Raw genomic sequence first — 17,232 nt, forward strand, 5'->3', positions numbered from 1 at the left:
ATGTAGCATTTTTTTTGGAAATGGGGTAATTTTAAAAAAAAATCACGTTCAAGGAATAAACAGGATTTTCTTGTTAGAGCATATCAGTTACCAAGGGCCCCAAAATGACAGCCCACAGTCACGTGACTGTGGAGGGGCAGGGCACAATATTTTCTCCCACACATTACCATTTTTGACCCATTCCTCTTTGAAAAATTGCTTCAGCTCACATATCTTTTTGATTTGTCTTTTTATTTGCTTTAGGATATTCTACATTTCACCTGTTAAGGGTAGGACTTTGACTCAGCCTTTCCAAAACTCAATATTTATTCTGTTCTCTCAATATTTACTATAAGTTTGTTGTGTTATTTATTCTATATATCTTCTGACCTTTTTCTGTAGAATTGGTAAGTCCAGAATTCATTGTAAGCCAACTAAATCCTGAACCTGCAAAACACTTCCAAATGATGATAATCCTACCATCATGTGTCATAATTGGGATGAGCTTATTTTGTTGAAATGCAGTGAGATTTTTTCTCCAAATACATTTCTCATTAATGCCAACAACTTGCACATTTGTTTCAACTGTCATCAAAGCATTATTCATAGCCTACCTACTGTTTAGCCAAGTAAACTTGACACAATCCTTGGCTACCCCCATGTATATTCTCTTTAAGTTTTTCCTGACATAAGAATGATTTGCAGATGCTGTTACTGTGAAGTTCCATTACTTAGTGGCCTGCAAGCCCTTTTTCTTTATTCGTGTAGTATAATATAACTTTATTTTAAGGTAATGTTTTTGGATGATAATTTCTGGGAAGAGTAGCAATGGTGTTGCATTTTTCCATTTTTGCACACTCTACTGGACTGTGGATTGAAGAGAGCCAACATCTTTGTCAGTAGTTTTATAGTCTCTTTTGGGCTCATATCTGCAATTATTATTCTGATCAGGATATGATTCATTTCCACAACTTGTACTGTGGGGATAAACAAAAAATCTGGTTTTGTTCTGAAGAGGGGCCCACCAAGATCAGATCTTATTAATATTTGATCCAACTCACTTTCTTAGAAGAGTTGATTATCTAGGTTTTTAGATATTTTTCTAATAGAGGCAGCTCATACTGGCTCCATGAGATCAATAAAGACATCAAGATCTTTGGGTTGTTTGTTTTGCTAAAATCTCTTCATTAATAAGACTTAAATGAATCTCTGATCATATTGTAAATTATGATACTAAAGAAATATGGATAATTCTAAAAGATTCGCAGACGACCTTACCGTTATATCACCTCTTGATTCTATACTTCTGGATAATCTGATTAGAGTTTATAACTGAAAATCAATATGACAAAGGTGGAGAGTAGTTGCAGAGAGCATATGGAAATGTATATAAAGGAAGCAGATGAAAGAAATAGATGATACACATCCGTTTTAAAAGTTGATTTAGCAATGAATTTATATTTCAAGATGTTGGTCAATTCCTGACCAACAAGGTTTTAGTCTTTCTTTGAATAGGTAGTTTGGAAGTATAGTGTTTAGCCAATGCTTTCTGCCTGCTAATAGAAGAAATAAGTTAGCAGAATACTTTTCCTTTCCACTCTAGCATAGAGAGAAAAAAAGAGGGGAAATGCAGATGCATAATGTTGTATAATTGCTTAATATATTTCAGTCGTCAACATGTAAAAAGTGAGTGATTTGAAGTTTAATAAGTTCTTCCATTTATGTTAGACATAATCTTTTAGTATTAATTTTATTAACATTAAACTTATCCAAATTAAATATAAGTATTGGATGTTTGAGGGTTGAATATAAAGTGTGCCATATCTCACAGTCAGAATTATTCCAGATTTGTAGCTTCAGAAACCAAATCACACAAAAGAGAGTTATTTATAAATCATTCTTTCATTTAAAAAATGTTACAAATAAAAATGTTTTTCTTTTGTTTTTCTAGGTAAAAAGAAGAGTTCCAGATATCAATTTTTTTTAAATGATGTGAAGATTATTAAAGCAAATATGAATAAAGACTAACATTATATGTCATAGAAGTGTGACAGTGGATCAGTCTGGAGCAGACAAAATGTTGTAGGACATAAGTGTGGAAGAAGACTGCATTTTTGTTTTCTGTCAATTGTTTTATTTTTATGACAACCTTTGAAAACTGTGAGGCTTCCAGTTCTGGATTTACTCTCTGTAAAATTGAAGCAAAACTTATTTCTATTTTAAAGAAGCAAAACTTACTTTCTATTTTTAAAAGTAAAAAGTATATTTATTAAGGGTTTAAGAAGACTAAAACAGGACCAATCCTCAGTTTGCTCCTCACAATTCCTCTGGAAGAAAAAGGATTTTCAGCTCAGCCTTCTACCAGCTGTTACTAGGATTTAGCATTCAAGAGAAAAATAAATGCAAGCAACTGCCACTCAGCCCTAGTTTCTGATGAAATCAAGGGGCAGGGTTCTAACCCTGGGAGAAAAGAGCATTCTAGAGGCAGAAAAACATGTGTTCTAGACTAGCATATTTACCAGTAATGTAACTATCCCTAAACATCACCCACAATACATTGCTTTATCTTGAAAACAGATTAGAAAGGGAAAACTCTGCCTCGAAAATTATTGTGCAATTTCTGAAAATAATAATGAAGTAATAATACATCAAAAACCATTGGGAGCTTATATCTAGTACAACATTTTTCTTGGAATTTTTGTCCAATCCATCTTCTCATCTTGCACTAAAAATTCCAATCCAGCTGCAGTTTTCTGCCTTATTGAACTATTTTTTTCATCTTCAGAAGGTGATATTCTCCAGAAACTACATGGCGACTACTTTTTCCAGAATTTAGTTTTATGTTATTATTTTTCGAAAGGAATCTTGGGATTAGGTTTATTATTCTCCTGATTGGATCCTGTTCTGTTCATTTAATAATTCTATCCAGATTTATTTATTTTTTTGATCAATGCCATCTTGAATTATAATTGTGAATAAGATCTGGCTCTTAACAGACAAATTGGAGAACTTGGACAATCTTTTAAGCTTTCCCCTGATTTCTTGTTTTGTTTTGTATTTTGAGAAAGCTTCTTTCCCTAATTTTCTTACCCTTCTTGACTCCTGTTGGGCCTGGGCTATGCTGCAGGGCAGATCATCCACCAAAGCTCCAACATGCCAGCAGCATCTGGAAAGAGATTCAAACCTAGCAAGTATGTCCCGGTATCAGCTGCTGCAATCTTCTTAGTAGGAGCCACCACTCTCTTCTTCGCTTTTACGTGAGTCAGAAATATCTATTACTGGGATGTGCAATGGAAAGGACTGGGGAGTAATGATATGATGTTGGTGTCTTTGCATCCATTACAAGAGTATATAAAAATCAGAGGTGTGTTCTGTTTCATTAATTTTGCAGAAGTAGAGATAGGATTGAAGCAAAATAAAAGGAGAATGAAAATATTCACTGAATTCCTTAGATAACTATATATAACAATACTACCAATGTGTTTATCACAACATGTTTATCACACTTAACACATTTTAGAATAAAGTGGGCTTCTTTTCACTATTCACGGTCTTCAGTTAAATTTTATAGATAAATGTCCTTGTAAAATTCTAATAAAAACTCTTTAATTATTGTCCTAACAAGTTTCTTGCTATTAGAACAGCAGTTTTCCTACCAGAAGTTTCAGATAAACATTTGTACCATGTGTTACTGATTTTTGGCAAGGATCATCACCATTCTACATTGCCTTAAAACCACAAATCAATCATTAAAGCCACCTTAGCAGTATTACCAAAACTGGACTCTTTCATCCCTTACTATCAAAAGAAAGATTTTATGCTATACTGACATACATTTCAACATCAATTTCTCTTACATAAAACTTTATATTTTATTTGGAACAGATTGCTGCTTTAATAGTATGCAAAACTACTGCAAATGTGATCCTTTTAAGTTTTTATTCTTGATTATTATTTGATTATTATGAATATTGTGACTTTCCCTTTAAATTAAATAATAGCGTTAGTATAATATATGATATAATTAAAAGAGTAACTACTATTTCTGTGCATTTAATTAAATAATATGGTGGCATTTCCTGTATCAAGCAAATGTTTAATGTGCCACTTTATCTCTAACAAGATATTTTTCAAATATATTTTAATGTAGCCCAAATGTTTTAAGCTGCATTGGTACCAGTCTACCATTTAAGAATTATTGGTGTGCATATATGCATGATGCATGGTAATACGATATTAAGAGTGATGCACTCTTGTACATAAGTTAAAGTTAGTAAAACTGGTTATGCTGAGAAATATACTCTAGATACCATGTTTACGTAACTTGTTTCTTAAGTGCATAACTATTGAAGAGAATGGATGAGATATTGTCTCTCAAACAAATCATGTTACATGATAGCTAGGTATATACTGCTTGTTGGCATAGTGCATACATTGAAGAGAAGCTTTACTAATAGCAAGTGGTTTCACTAGTTTTACAGGCTATAGCTGCCTCACCCATGCTGCCGTATGATGATGATGTTGCACCTCATCATCCATATGAGTATGCATAGGAGGTGTGTATTTCAAGTTTTCGAATAGGTGATCTCCAAACTGAACAAACTTCCAACTGAGCAAATATAAAATGTTTATATTATTCTAAACATAAGAAAAAGGATGGAGGGGACTTACAAAAGAGAAAAATGAACATGATACGAAAAGCTAGAGAACAAGTGTATAGACTATGTAGGCTCACCCAAAATTTAAAAATGTATATGACTTGTCAAATACATATTTTAAAAACTGCTTCCAAAGCTGAATAAAAGTTAAAACATTGAAGTCATTAAAAAAAAAAAAAAAAAAAAAAAAAAAAAAAAAAAAAAAAAAAAAAAAAAAAAAAAAAAAAAAAATATATATATTAAAAAAAAAAAAAAAAAAAAAAAAAAAAGTATATTTGACATTTTAATTTAATTTTAGAGATATTTGTTAAAATATTGTTCAGTTTCTGCTTTGATGTAAATATCTTTCCAGGTAGCTCCTTTTCTGTATATACATGGAGTGCGTGTGTGTGTGTGTGTGTGTGTGTATGAATGTTTAATTTTGAAGTTGCAAAACTATGAATAAACCCAATACTGCAAACAGGCTGCAGTTTTGGCGCATAATGAATGGTTTAATCATATCCAATGGCTGCTGAAAATATGCAGAGCTAAATGTTTTTAGATTAGTCCATCTATGATATGTTAGTCTTCTACATTTTAGCACATTCTGATTGGAGTAATTCATGGAGCCTTGCATTCAACGAAAGAGCCAGCAAGCTGCATGGAATGAGGGTGCTGTCCTTCAATTTGTTCTTCCAGGGATTATGTATTCGTTTTTAAAAAGGTGTATAAATTAGCAATTACTATAGATTGCCAGTTAACATTAGTAGATGGTCTAATCTTGTATAAAGTCTGGTATCAGACTCAGTAAAGCTGGTAAATGTAGATTAAAGACATTATGTGCTATTATTCACAAAACTGTTAAAATAAATCCTTTATGGTGTGTTCTGTAGTTCTACTTCAGTTTGCAGGGCAGACTCTCTGCAGTCTTTCTGTACACTGCACTGCCCAGACACCATCTTGTCTCCAATGCTATTTAATTTCTATATGAAGCTGTTGGCTGTCATCACTGGGTAATTTGGAGTAGAGTATACCAGGATGCTAATGACATGTAGCCCTATTTCTTAATGACATCAGGATGACTAAACTGGTATTAAAAGCAACAGACTGGATGAGAGTTAATCTGAAATTAAATTTTAGGATAAAAATGTTAATAGGGAATGGTTCTTAGGCCTGGGAATTGGGCTAGCTCTGAATGCATGGGCAGTTATTTGAATTAACAGCAGGAAAGGTTTTTTCAGATGTGGTTTCGAGTGTGCCTGCTTTAAGGAAGTTACATGTTCTTTTGGTTTCACATAATAGGCAAGAATAATATACCGTATTTGCCGGCGTATAAGACGACTTTTTTGCCCCGAAAAACATGCCTCCAAGTGGGGGGTCGTCTTATACGCCGGTATATCCACTGCCGGCTTTCGGATGCTTGTTAGACGCAGCGAAGGCGCCTCTGGCTTCCTGGATCCCCTGCGTCGCTTCCGCTTCATCCCGCTCGCCTCGCTCCGCCCGAGGCTGCAGCCTTCCTGCTCTTCCCACGGCCCCTGGCACTCTGCCCTGCCGCTGCAGCCCCGGGATTTCTGGAGGGCGTTTCCGGTGGTGGTGGGGGTCGTCTTATACGCCGGGTCGTCTTATACGCCGGCAAATACGGTACTACTGTGTGAACCCAAGAAAAATAATGGTTGTTTAAATACACTCAGACAGATATAGCAAGCATGCCAACGCCAGATACAAAGTACTGTACCTTTCTTATCTTCAGTAAATCTGAGGAGGTTGTTGAGTAATTGTACATCCTTTGATAATATAGTACTTCTGAAGAAGAGATTTGCAATCTAGAGTTTCCCTGGCACCATCTGTATTACTAGAGGCATAAGAACACTTATTACTAGCTGGCTAGGAACATTTATTACAATCTGGATGCTAATATTTCAACTCTACCTATTCCTTGATTAGGACAACATAGTTCATGCTATGACAACAGCAAGACTAAAGTACAGTAATCCTGTCTTAATGACAGTAATTGGGATTGGCAATTCTGTCACTAAATGACAGTCACAAAACTCAATGTTACATAACTACGCCCACAATGGCAGTTGCAGCAGTTCCAGTTGCTGCTGTTAAGCAGTCCTTGCATGCTTGTTAGGTGTGACATCCCAGGATCCATTTGCAACCTCCTTTTGGCTTCCCTATTGACTTTGCTTGTTGGAAACCAGCAGTAAAAGTCACATATGGCAATCCCATGACCATATGATGCTATAACTGTTACAATTTCATGCCAGTTTGCCCAAATCATGATCACGTGGTGGTAGATAGGCTGCAGTTAGAAGAACCAATCCTAATTCTCCTCTTTCAGCACTGAATGGGGGATCATTAAACAAGGACTACCTATAACATGTTATATGCATCTTTAGGATGGATTACAAGTAGTACTCCGAAGGCAGGGGTGTGAAACTGGATTTCTTCAAGGGCTGGATCAGCATTGTAGTTGTCTCTCTGGGCTAGCGGTGGGGTGAGGGGTGGGGGAGACAGGATGGAAGCTTCCTGCAACACTCTACCGGCCAAAATGGGGTGCAGGGGGCATGCGAGGCCTCCTGTGGGCTGGTCCTTTGCTATTTCCAGGCCAGCCCCATGGGCCGGATCTAGCCTTGAGTTTGACACCCCTGCCCTAAGGTATCCAATTTGACTGTATACATATTAAACCTATGCTGCAATATCACTGCCATTTTTCTCTAGAGTCAGTCTTAGGGTAATTTGTACCAGTATATAATATTGTAAATAATTCGGAACTATTTGTTTGGAAACTATTCATTTATTTTTGTGATCTACTTGACCTCTTTGTTCCAAAAAGGTTCTGACTGGTTTATTAATAATAGAAAAGTAAAATAGAATTAAAAGAACAATTAACCAACCCCTAAAATCCAATAATAACATGTAACCTTTGACACACAAGGAAAATAAAATCAGAAACATTTGTTTTCCAAGAACCTCTTATTCTAGGAAGGTCTTGCTGTCTGCACTTTGATTTGCAGATTACTAGTTAGTAACACTGTGAAGATGGAGGCACCTTGTAATGGCATTTGCTCGGCAAAATAAGCTCCTTCTATGATTTGTAAGGACTAACATTGATACTTTTAAATCTAGTCATCTTTTTAAAATTCTTCCTTGTGCATACATATATACACACAGAGGCTTTCTTAGTTTCCTCAACTTTTGTAAACTGATTTTTAAAATTAAAAACAGTTGTATAACTGAAACATTGCTACCTAATTACCCACATACTATGTAAATAAACTAGTATTCGGTTTCTTACTAAGTAGTTAGATATAGTATTATATCAGCAGTAACCTAGAACATACCTATTATGTCAAAGGCAGGTTGGATTTGATTTATATCAATTTGATTTAAATCACTAGTAAAAAGGCTTTATTTAAATCAACTTGATTTAAATCATAATTTTTAAAGAGCAACTGTCATCTATCCCGCAGCAGCTTCTCCTCTGACCCACTGTTGACTCACCGACAGTCCCATTCACTTTTAATGGGATGGCTGGTGATGTGGAAGTGACACAACAAGGTGAGGGACGTGACAGGCAGTAGGTGAGTGGATACCCGCTAATAGGCATTGCCATGATGGATCTGAAATGACAGGTGCTCTTTAATATTATATTTATAATCTGTTTAGAATGTTTCATTTTTACTGCTTGCCCTTCCTCCTCACACTTGGAGCCTGATGGTACAGTAATCATAATGTCCCTCCCATTGATCCCTCCCAGTCCAAAACCTCAATAAAGTAAGCAACTGCCTCCAACTCCCCCCCCCCACACACACACACACTTATCTCCTCCCCCATCTCTGCCTTCTTGGCCACCAGGCATCGTGCCTCATAAGAACTGCACAGCTCTGAGACTACCTACCATGCCCTGGGAAGCTGCATCCATCCCAACACAGTCCCAGCTTCACTTGTCCTCTCCACCCTGAACTCTGAGATTTCTGCCATCCTGCACTCTGCCACCCCACCTGACCTTCACTGTTTTGCTCCAGCTGCTCACAAGGTCTGCCAAGCCTGGTTGCAGGGACAGGTCAAGACTAGGTTTCACGTTGCAAAAAAAACAAAAAAGCCCAAAGCAGCCTCAGAGCCATGGCACCAAAAATATCCCTTTCCATTGAAAAGAAAAAGAAAAAAAAGCAAAGGAACTTTTTGGCATACCGCAACTCTTGGTTGTGGCTAATTTTTCCCAATGCAAAGGGACCTTCTGGTGTTGTGCTCTATCACTGCTTTTTGGTGGCCGGACTTACAGTGTGAATGAAGAGTTTATTTGATGCTGTGGCTTTGGGGATGCTTTTTGCTTCTTTGGGTTGTTTGCAATCAAAGGCCACCCAGCTCATCCCAGGAGTGCAACACAAAGACGCTTTTTTTGGTGCACTGCAGTTCTGTGATTTTGGGGGGCTTTTTTCCCTCCCTGCAGCTGAAAGATGCTTTGTCAGCAGCAGAAACAAGAAGTTAGCAAAGATCAGCTGGAGCAACAAACTGTAGGGCAGCAGAGGACTAAAAGGATATATAGATAGAGTTGGGCAAATAGGCAAGTGGGAGAGTTGAAGTTCCCATGCAGGTGGGCTGCCGTACTGTAATTTTGAATGGTTTGCTGAAGAAATAGTCATAAGTCGAGGACTAGTGGTGCTCTTGATTTCATATATTCTCCAGCAGGATTATTCAGAGAAAGGCATTTTATTGCAGAATTCCTACTAGTTTGTAATGCTTGTTCTGTCGGAAAGAAGCCGTCCCTAGAAAACCTGTTGACATTCAAAGCCTGAACTGACTTGCCTCTTAAGGGCTGAGAATGTGACTGGCCCATGGTTGCCCAGCCCAGGCAGGATTAGAACTTGAAATGCTTGGAAAAAGATTTTCAATTGAATAACTATATTTTTATAGAAGCTATTTAATTGTGTGGTCTCATTTTTATCTTATATAAGATCCTTACAACTCATAAACTATATATGTGTAATTGGCTCACCAAAATCCTTATCTAGGAATTACATGAACTTAATTCAATAAATTAATCTGATTTCAGGAATCTCATTTAAAGCAGCATTAACTGGTTATATATTTTCCTTGATCACTGTAGTGGAGCGGTCTGTGCAAATTGATAAATACTTGCCATGTTCCAGAGATAATTTCATCATTGGAGGAAAGTTTTTAGGGTAGTAATTTTGTACTGTTGCTGTCTTATAGTTTGCCACAGGTTGCACAATAATTTCTAATTCTATAACATAGTAGTTCATAGCTGATAGATTATGGTAGAGTGTCACATTTTTTCCAAAACTTGTTTAAACTTCCTTAAGATTGTGGAAAGAAAACATTTTTTATCCCAAACTTTAAGAGTTTATATTGAGTTAAGTTTAAATGTCTATTAAATTATGACTGAAATGGGCAAGAGTGCCTTTATGTAATGCTTTGTTCATATTGCTGTGGCTGTTTTTTTTTTAAATTAATTCAGAGAATTGCAAATCATTTTGAATATGAGTCCCAGCTTAAACAAGTTTTGCAAGTCCAACAGTCTATATGAAGTCAATCAGAAACTTAACAGGTATGAGCTGTTTACCTACTCTCCTGTGTTATGGTGATTCCTTTGTAAGAACTCTAGACTGTTTTTGCCTTCCTGATTTATTTGAGAACTTTTCCAAATTAATTTTTCTATAGATACCTAATAATGTCTTGTTTCTAACAAGATAAAGAATAGGCTGGAGGGTGTGGAATATGTGAATCAGGATAGTCATGAAAAAAAAGAGGAATTAAAACTCCTGTCCTAGAATTATAATCAAACTTTAGAGCTCATGAGAAAATTGGAACATCATTCTATTTCCAGTAAACAATTTTTACTAATTCTGAGAATGTATTTAAAGGTTGTTTCATGTTGAAATCATTCTTGTATCTGTTGTCATCCTGAAAGTCTGGCTATTCCAAGTTAAGTCTAAAGGTTTTTTTTTTCATCTTTCAGGAAAAAAGAGAAGGCATAATAATTAACTTTTATATAATTTTATTTAAAAAAAAAACCTTCAAAGAAGAAAATAGAAACTAAATATAGAATTAATTGACTCACTGAATTCTTAGTAATTAGTTTTTGCCGATTTCCCCCCCTGAATTGATCCACTAGTTTGTTGTGTAGGGAAAGGTAACCTAATCCCTTTTGCAATATTTTCAGCATACTTGAGAGGGATGCAAGCTACTTACTCCTGAACTAAAGCACAGCCAGGAATATTAAGCTTTAGAAGAAGAGTTCTCAAACCAAGATGTTGCAAACAACCCGAAGTTGGGAGACAACCTTGTTTAAAATATTTGTGAAAGAAATGGACAAAATTTCTGCTAAGTATAACAACTGCCATCTATTGATTATGTGACAAACTATTATAACGTAACAGACACTTGGAGGAGAGCAGTGTTAGTCTTGGGACGGAGAGGGGAGCAGAACTCTGGTAGTTTCTGACTATCAGTTTTATTAAGGCACATAAGCTTTCATGAGCTACAGCTCACTTCATCAGATGCATAGAGTGGCTAGATTGATGCAGGATTTAAATTGGGATGAGATGGGGGAAGGGAGAGTAATTAGTTATGCAAGTACAGGTTACCTGGGAGACAGATTAAAAACACCTTATTTAACAATCTACTGTGTTAAAAACTCTGTGATTTTTAACATGTTATAATTGTTCATTCATAAACTTTTTCACATGTAGCTAACCTAGCTCTTCTTCCCCTCCCCGCAGTTCCCCCCATCTCTCCCCAATTTAAATCCTATGTCAATCTAGCCACACTGTATCTGATGAACTGTAGCTCATAAAAGCTTATGCTGTAATCGGTTAGCACTGACCTCAAAAATCAGGTATGGATTCTCTCAAAAGCATTTATTTGTCTCTGGCATTTTCTTGGCATGGTTTCTAATGTCCATGGTTTTGGGGGTGTCTGTAGAAGTCTACATGTTAGCGAAGTTCAGCATTTTTATCCATTTTATTTTTAAAGCTGTTAAAACAGCTCTATCATTATTTTATTTAATACATTTCTAAGGCCAACCATTTGCCAAACAATTCTGGGCAACTTACAAAGTTAAAAGCAATTAAAATCCAATATTACATTTTAAATGGTGACAGTGCTAAAAAGAAAAATCAATCAATCCCAAACATTCCACATACTCGATGATTTGTAAGGAGCCTGTGCAAAGAGCCCGGTCTTAATTGTCTTCCTGAAAGCCAGCAGAAACAGGGCTGTGACAAATCTCAGGGAAAATACTGTTCTAAAGGGCAAGTAATAACAATAGAAAAAGCATGCCTCCCGCCATACGATGACATTGCTTAATTGATGGAACTCAAGCATGCCATTCCCTATCCAGTCTTACAGGACAAATATAAATATTGGACAGCTGTGTTTAGTTTAATTATTTATTGTACTGTGAGGTGCTTTAATGGATAACTACCAATACCCTGAAATGCACGCAGAAGCCAAATGGTAACCAGTGCTCCTTGTGCAACAGTGTTACATAGGCACCCTGTTTGCATTGTTGCTCTCTGACCAGTCTTCAGGGTCAACCCGCATATTCAAATATAAAGCTATAGTTAAAATATAGTCTATAGTATATTAGGAGACAACACTGACCCCAGTGAAATCATTAGTTTTATTCAAGGGGTAGGGAACATTATGCAGGTAGTCCTCGACTTAAGACCAAAATTGAGCCCAACATTTATGTTGCTAAGTCAAACATTTGTTAAGTGAATTTTGTCCCATTTTACAACCTTTCTTGCAGATTCACTTAACATGGTTGTTAAGTGAATCTGGCTTTTCCATTGACTTTGTCAGAAGCTTGCAAAAGGTGACTTATATGACTCCATGACACTGAATTTTGTTCAAGTGACCATGGGGATGCTACAATGGTCGTAAGTGTGAAAAATGGTCATGTCACTTTTTTCAATGACGTAACTTTGAACAGTCACTAAACGAACTGTTGTAATTCGAAGACTACCTGTATATGTTCATTTTTCGCCATAGGAAGTTGTGTATTGTAAAAGCTGAAAACCCCTGCTTTGAATCTCAAACTAACAGATTTGGCAAAGAGAGTTTACATCAGTTTAAAGAGAACAGGTAAGCCCAGGAATGGCAATTTTACAACAGATTAAAGGCCTTTAACAAGATTTAAAAAAAAAAAAAAAAAATTGATTGTGTGTGGTTCTCAAGCTACTGCTATAGATCCAACATGAGAATTCTTGTGTATATAAGAAGAAATTAAAAAGCAGATGTGAGTGGATCACATCAGTTAAAAAGCAGATCTTCTAGATGTGAGGGTAACCTGGCTGCAATATCGACCACCCCACTGACCACCAGGGTATATTCAGGTGATCTGCATAGCTGTCCCCTTCTTCCCTCACAGCTCAATGTGTGTCGCTCCAAAAGCTCAGTGGAAGAGGATAACCATCCCAGATAGAACAAGTGTACCGGTCAAGGTTATTCGATAGCTGTGTTCCCCTGCGAGAACCTCCAAACAACAATTCTTCTAAAGCAGGGGTGGGTGGAAACTGGCGGCCCACAGGCCAAATGCGTCACACACAGGCCACACCCACCCCACTTCCACAAAGGCAAAAAATGTTGTCATATTGCGAGATCAAAGTGACAAGGCAAGTTTGACACCCGTGTTCTAAAGAAACTGTTTTCTTAAATACTCCCAGATACGCAACAAAAGGATAGGATGACCTTACAGGCCTTTAATATTGAAATCCAAGAATAGTGGCTTTCTAAGTGATGTTATTGTCTGAATTGCTAACTCTTGTCACCAAGTCAAATACAATATGTGAAAAATCATATGTATTCTAGTCACATAATTTTGTGTCAGATAAAAAACTGCATGAATCCAGTAGATTGTGAGTTCTAATCTTGCCTTAGGCATGAAAAACCAGCTGGGTGACTTTGGACCAGTCTTTTTCAGCCCAAATCACTTCATGGGGTGTTGTGGAAAAAATAGGAGGAAGGAGTATTGGTTTGTTCTCTGCCTTGAGTTGTATATGAAAAAGGCAAGATAAAAGTAAAAAAAATATTTACATTTGTCATGTACATGAGGTTGATTTATCAAGACATAAATTCTTCCTATGGGGTATTCATTTAGTAGAAATCTGTATTGATAGTTGTTTAATTTTAGCTTTCATTGTTAGGCTGCCTAGACAATCTAGAAAGTTATTGGCTCGGATTTAATATTCAAATGAGCAGACTATTTAAATTACAGAGTTGGCTAGTTAAAATAGTCAAAATTTCAAGAATTGGTCAATTGTGAACAATTATACCATAATGAAAATTGTATATTTTCTAATTATTCTTTTATATTATGTGTAAATAATCTTTCCATTAAAATATTAATATTGATAAAACCCTTCATTTCATAGTAGAAATTATATTATTGTTAGATAAACCCCTTTACATTAAGTTTGAAAGGAATGGTCAGAATTAATTTTGTCTCCAGCACAAGTTCTAAATAGAAATCAACTGTAGCTTTCAAGAATAGATCTATGGAATGAAGCAGGATATAAATGAGAGTTTAAAATGTTTAATATCTACCTTTTGGTGGTGTTTGTACATGGTTTACCATTGTATATGTAATTGAAATAAAACTCCATTAAGTTCTCCATTGAGTCGACGGGAAAATCCAGGTTGGGTAGTCTCTATCTTTTTAATTTCAAATAGGCTTCAAATAGGCTTTAAAACTCCATAGTAATATTTATATCTAAACTTATTGTTACTTACAAAAATTAGATATATGTTCATATGGCTTCTTTGTGACTTCAGCTGTATAATGATATCACTGCCGAACTATAGTGTTAAACTTTCCATTTATGCATTACATTGTAAGTTTTTTAATGAGTTTCACTCCATTATAAAGGTCCAAGTCTGTTTTACCCCCCACCCACCCCCAAAAAAGTCTGGCATTGAAAGATTGAATCTTTAGCTTAGAAGACTTACTTTCACTATTATCTTTATTGATTAGAATTTTTCATAGCAATGTTTGTGGTAGTGTTTGCATTTTGAACCAACTGTATCACTTGCGTATATTTTTATGATATTGCTTGCATATAAAACTGAACAGTGCTCTTAAATTAATTGATAGGCTTTTTTTAATGCAGTAGGTATTTTTGAAATAGCTCACAAATTCAAAGCAGCCATCCATTGAAAACCAACTTTTTGATACGTTTACAACAAGAAGGAATTGCAAAAAATATTACAAATTTCTATCAGTAACTCCTTACATATAGTCCTCGATTTACAATCACATTTGAGGCCAATTTTTGTTGTTGTTGTTGTTAAGTGACTTTTGCCCCATTTTGCAACTTTCCTTGCCACACTTGCAAACAGCCATAAATGCAGTCATGCTGCCAAGTATCCAGAGTTTGGTCACATGGCTGTGGTGGGGGTCTGACTGTTGGAACTTCATCTCCTGGTCATAAGTCCCCCTTTTTTGGCCAGGCATAATAACTTTGATTGCTAAGTGATTCAGTCACTAAGTCCTCATAAGCCAAGGACTACCTGTACTTGCCAGCACTCTATAGTTGAATGCCAAGATTGGCGAATGAATTTTCTCATATGTATTAATAATCAATGCAAACATATTTCAGTTATTGGTATACAATTCACACAAACAGTGTCTTTATTCTCTTCCCAAAAGTTATTTCACTAAAGGCCACGGTTAGTTTAGACCAGGGGTGTCAAACGTGCGGCATCACGACTGTGTCACATGACATGTCGTGATTTTCCCCCGCTTCGCTAAACCAATTGTGAGCGTGGCCAGCGTGTGATGCATCTGGTCCATGAGTTTGACAGCTCTGGTTTAGGCAGTAATTAATGTTTTTGGAAAGTTAGGTGCCATTATCATTTCTTTTCTTTTTCTATGCTTGAAATAGAGTCTCTTTTGAATGGTGAATAAAATAATAGGTTTTTTTTAATTTTGCGTCCCAATTTTTAGTATATTTTAAGTTCCATCTTTGTTGGATTTTTTTTTTTTTAAGAATACGATTGATGATTACATGTGGTACTCCTATCAAATTTTGCTCTTTATCTCAGTTATCAAGATGGAAGTTTTTGTGTTCCTTTCCTGTCTCTTTTCTATTTAGAATGATACTCCAGGGATACTTCCGTACCTACAGAAGTATCTACAGTACTTACAGTACAAAGCACTTTGATCACACATATTCAGAGTATATTTTACTACAATATCTAAATATTGTAGAAACAAAATATACTTAGTTTTTGCCATTGCTTTTGTTTCCTTTCTGCCTCCCACTGACCCATAACAAAATAAAGATGGAATTGAATTAGTGTTTGCCTTATGGATGAGTTTGATTCTGGGGAGAATTTAAAATATATGGGGAGGAGTGTTTCATCCCCATTGTTAATGTTGGACAGGTTTTGGGGGGTTCTGATCCAACTTTCATACTATGTCACACTTTGGGTAGCTGCTTAAACTGATTTTTCTCAAGCAGAACATTCATCAAGCCCTCTTTAGCAAGCTGTATGTGGGTGGCAATTGATAAGAATTCTGTCATATGAACTAATGTTATTCAGAACCACTATATCTATACATACATTAGGACAAAAATCTTTTTGAGTCTTTTTCACAATATTTTGATGCAAAGAAGTAGGAGTCTGCCGATTATTTACATAATGGTTGCTGATTCCCTATCAGTTTTAGAAGCAATTTTTTAAGTTAACCTATTTGCTACATATGTCATTTTGTCAAGCTATCTATACATTTATCTTGGCTGTTGGCTCATGCTGTATAAATTTATTTATCATAGAATGCTCTGACTTGGGAAGGAAGGACAGATGCTGCCCTAAATCTGTGGGATTAAATTCTCAGCAACAAAGCAGATTAGGGTATTATACCATCAGCTTCAAGGAGAAAAACTGCTGGCCTTTGAGCCCAGGCTTTTCCACAGAAAGGACTCTTTAGTGAACTTTATCATCAATATTTAGAGTTGAAAGATACCTGGGAAGTTTTCTCAGCAAATCTGTTTAACCCTTTCCTCCACTTCCCCTCTTATAACAGCATCATCCCTGTCAGATAATTGTCTAGCTAGCCCCTGTTTCTTTGTTTTGTTCTGTTCTCAGTTAAATTTCATAATTTCAGAAGGCAGTCTTAATCGATACTTCCCATCTTTTAATTAAACTTTGGAACCCAGATTCTGTCTATGTTTTATTTAATATAAAAAGTTATATGGCTACCTAACTCACAGGTGACTCCAGATGGTTTACAACATTAAAAATCCACTACAGAAATCCCCACCTCTTCCCAATGCTTCCTTGTGACTTTGGTGCTTCTTAATGGGTGGTTAAAAAAATAATGGCAATCTTTAATCTAGTTTAGCACTGTTGTTTGTATCTGTGCAGTTTTCTTGGTAGTCTTAGGGAAGTAGTTTGCCACTGTCATCTGGAATGTTTTTCCACCTTGCCAGACAAGCAATAGCTTTGAAATTCCCAGCTGAGCCTCCATCCAAATGCAAGTTATGGTTGAGCCTGTTAATAGATTCCAAAATTGGCTACCTGCTGCCTTCTTTGAGGGCAAAAGAATGACATAACAAAATTAATTTCTCTGGTGTAAATCTGG

The 17,232-nt window shown here is 36.1% G+C and overlaps 1 protein-coding gene across 1 annotated transcript in view; it reads left to right on the forward strand.

The window, feature by feature from the left end:
• ZDHHC5 (zDHHC palmitoyltransferase 5) overlaps positions 1–17,232 on the forward strand; it is a 75,713-nt gene that overhangs the window by 25,888 nt on the left and 32,593 nt on the right. The window contains exon 2 of the mRNA XM_026683790.2: positions 1,931–3,236. Coding sequence (XP_026539575.1) covers positions 3,133–3,236 — 104 coding nt within the window. The 5' untranslated portion in view covers positions 1,931–3,132. The remainder of the gene's footprint in view (positions 1–1,930; positions 3,237–17,232) is intronic.

The sequence above is a fragment of the Notechis scutatus genome, chromosome 1 (assembly GCF_049901735.1).
Source record: "Notechis scutatus isolate UNSWTSFEM ecotype Mainland chromosome 1, rNotScu1.2, whole genome shotgun sequence".
Taxonomy (NCBI): domain Eukaryota; kingdom Metazoa; phylum Chordata; class Lepidosauria; order Squamata; family Elapidae; genus Notechis; species Notechis scutatus.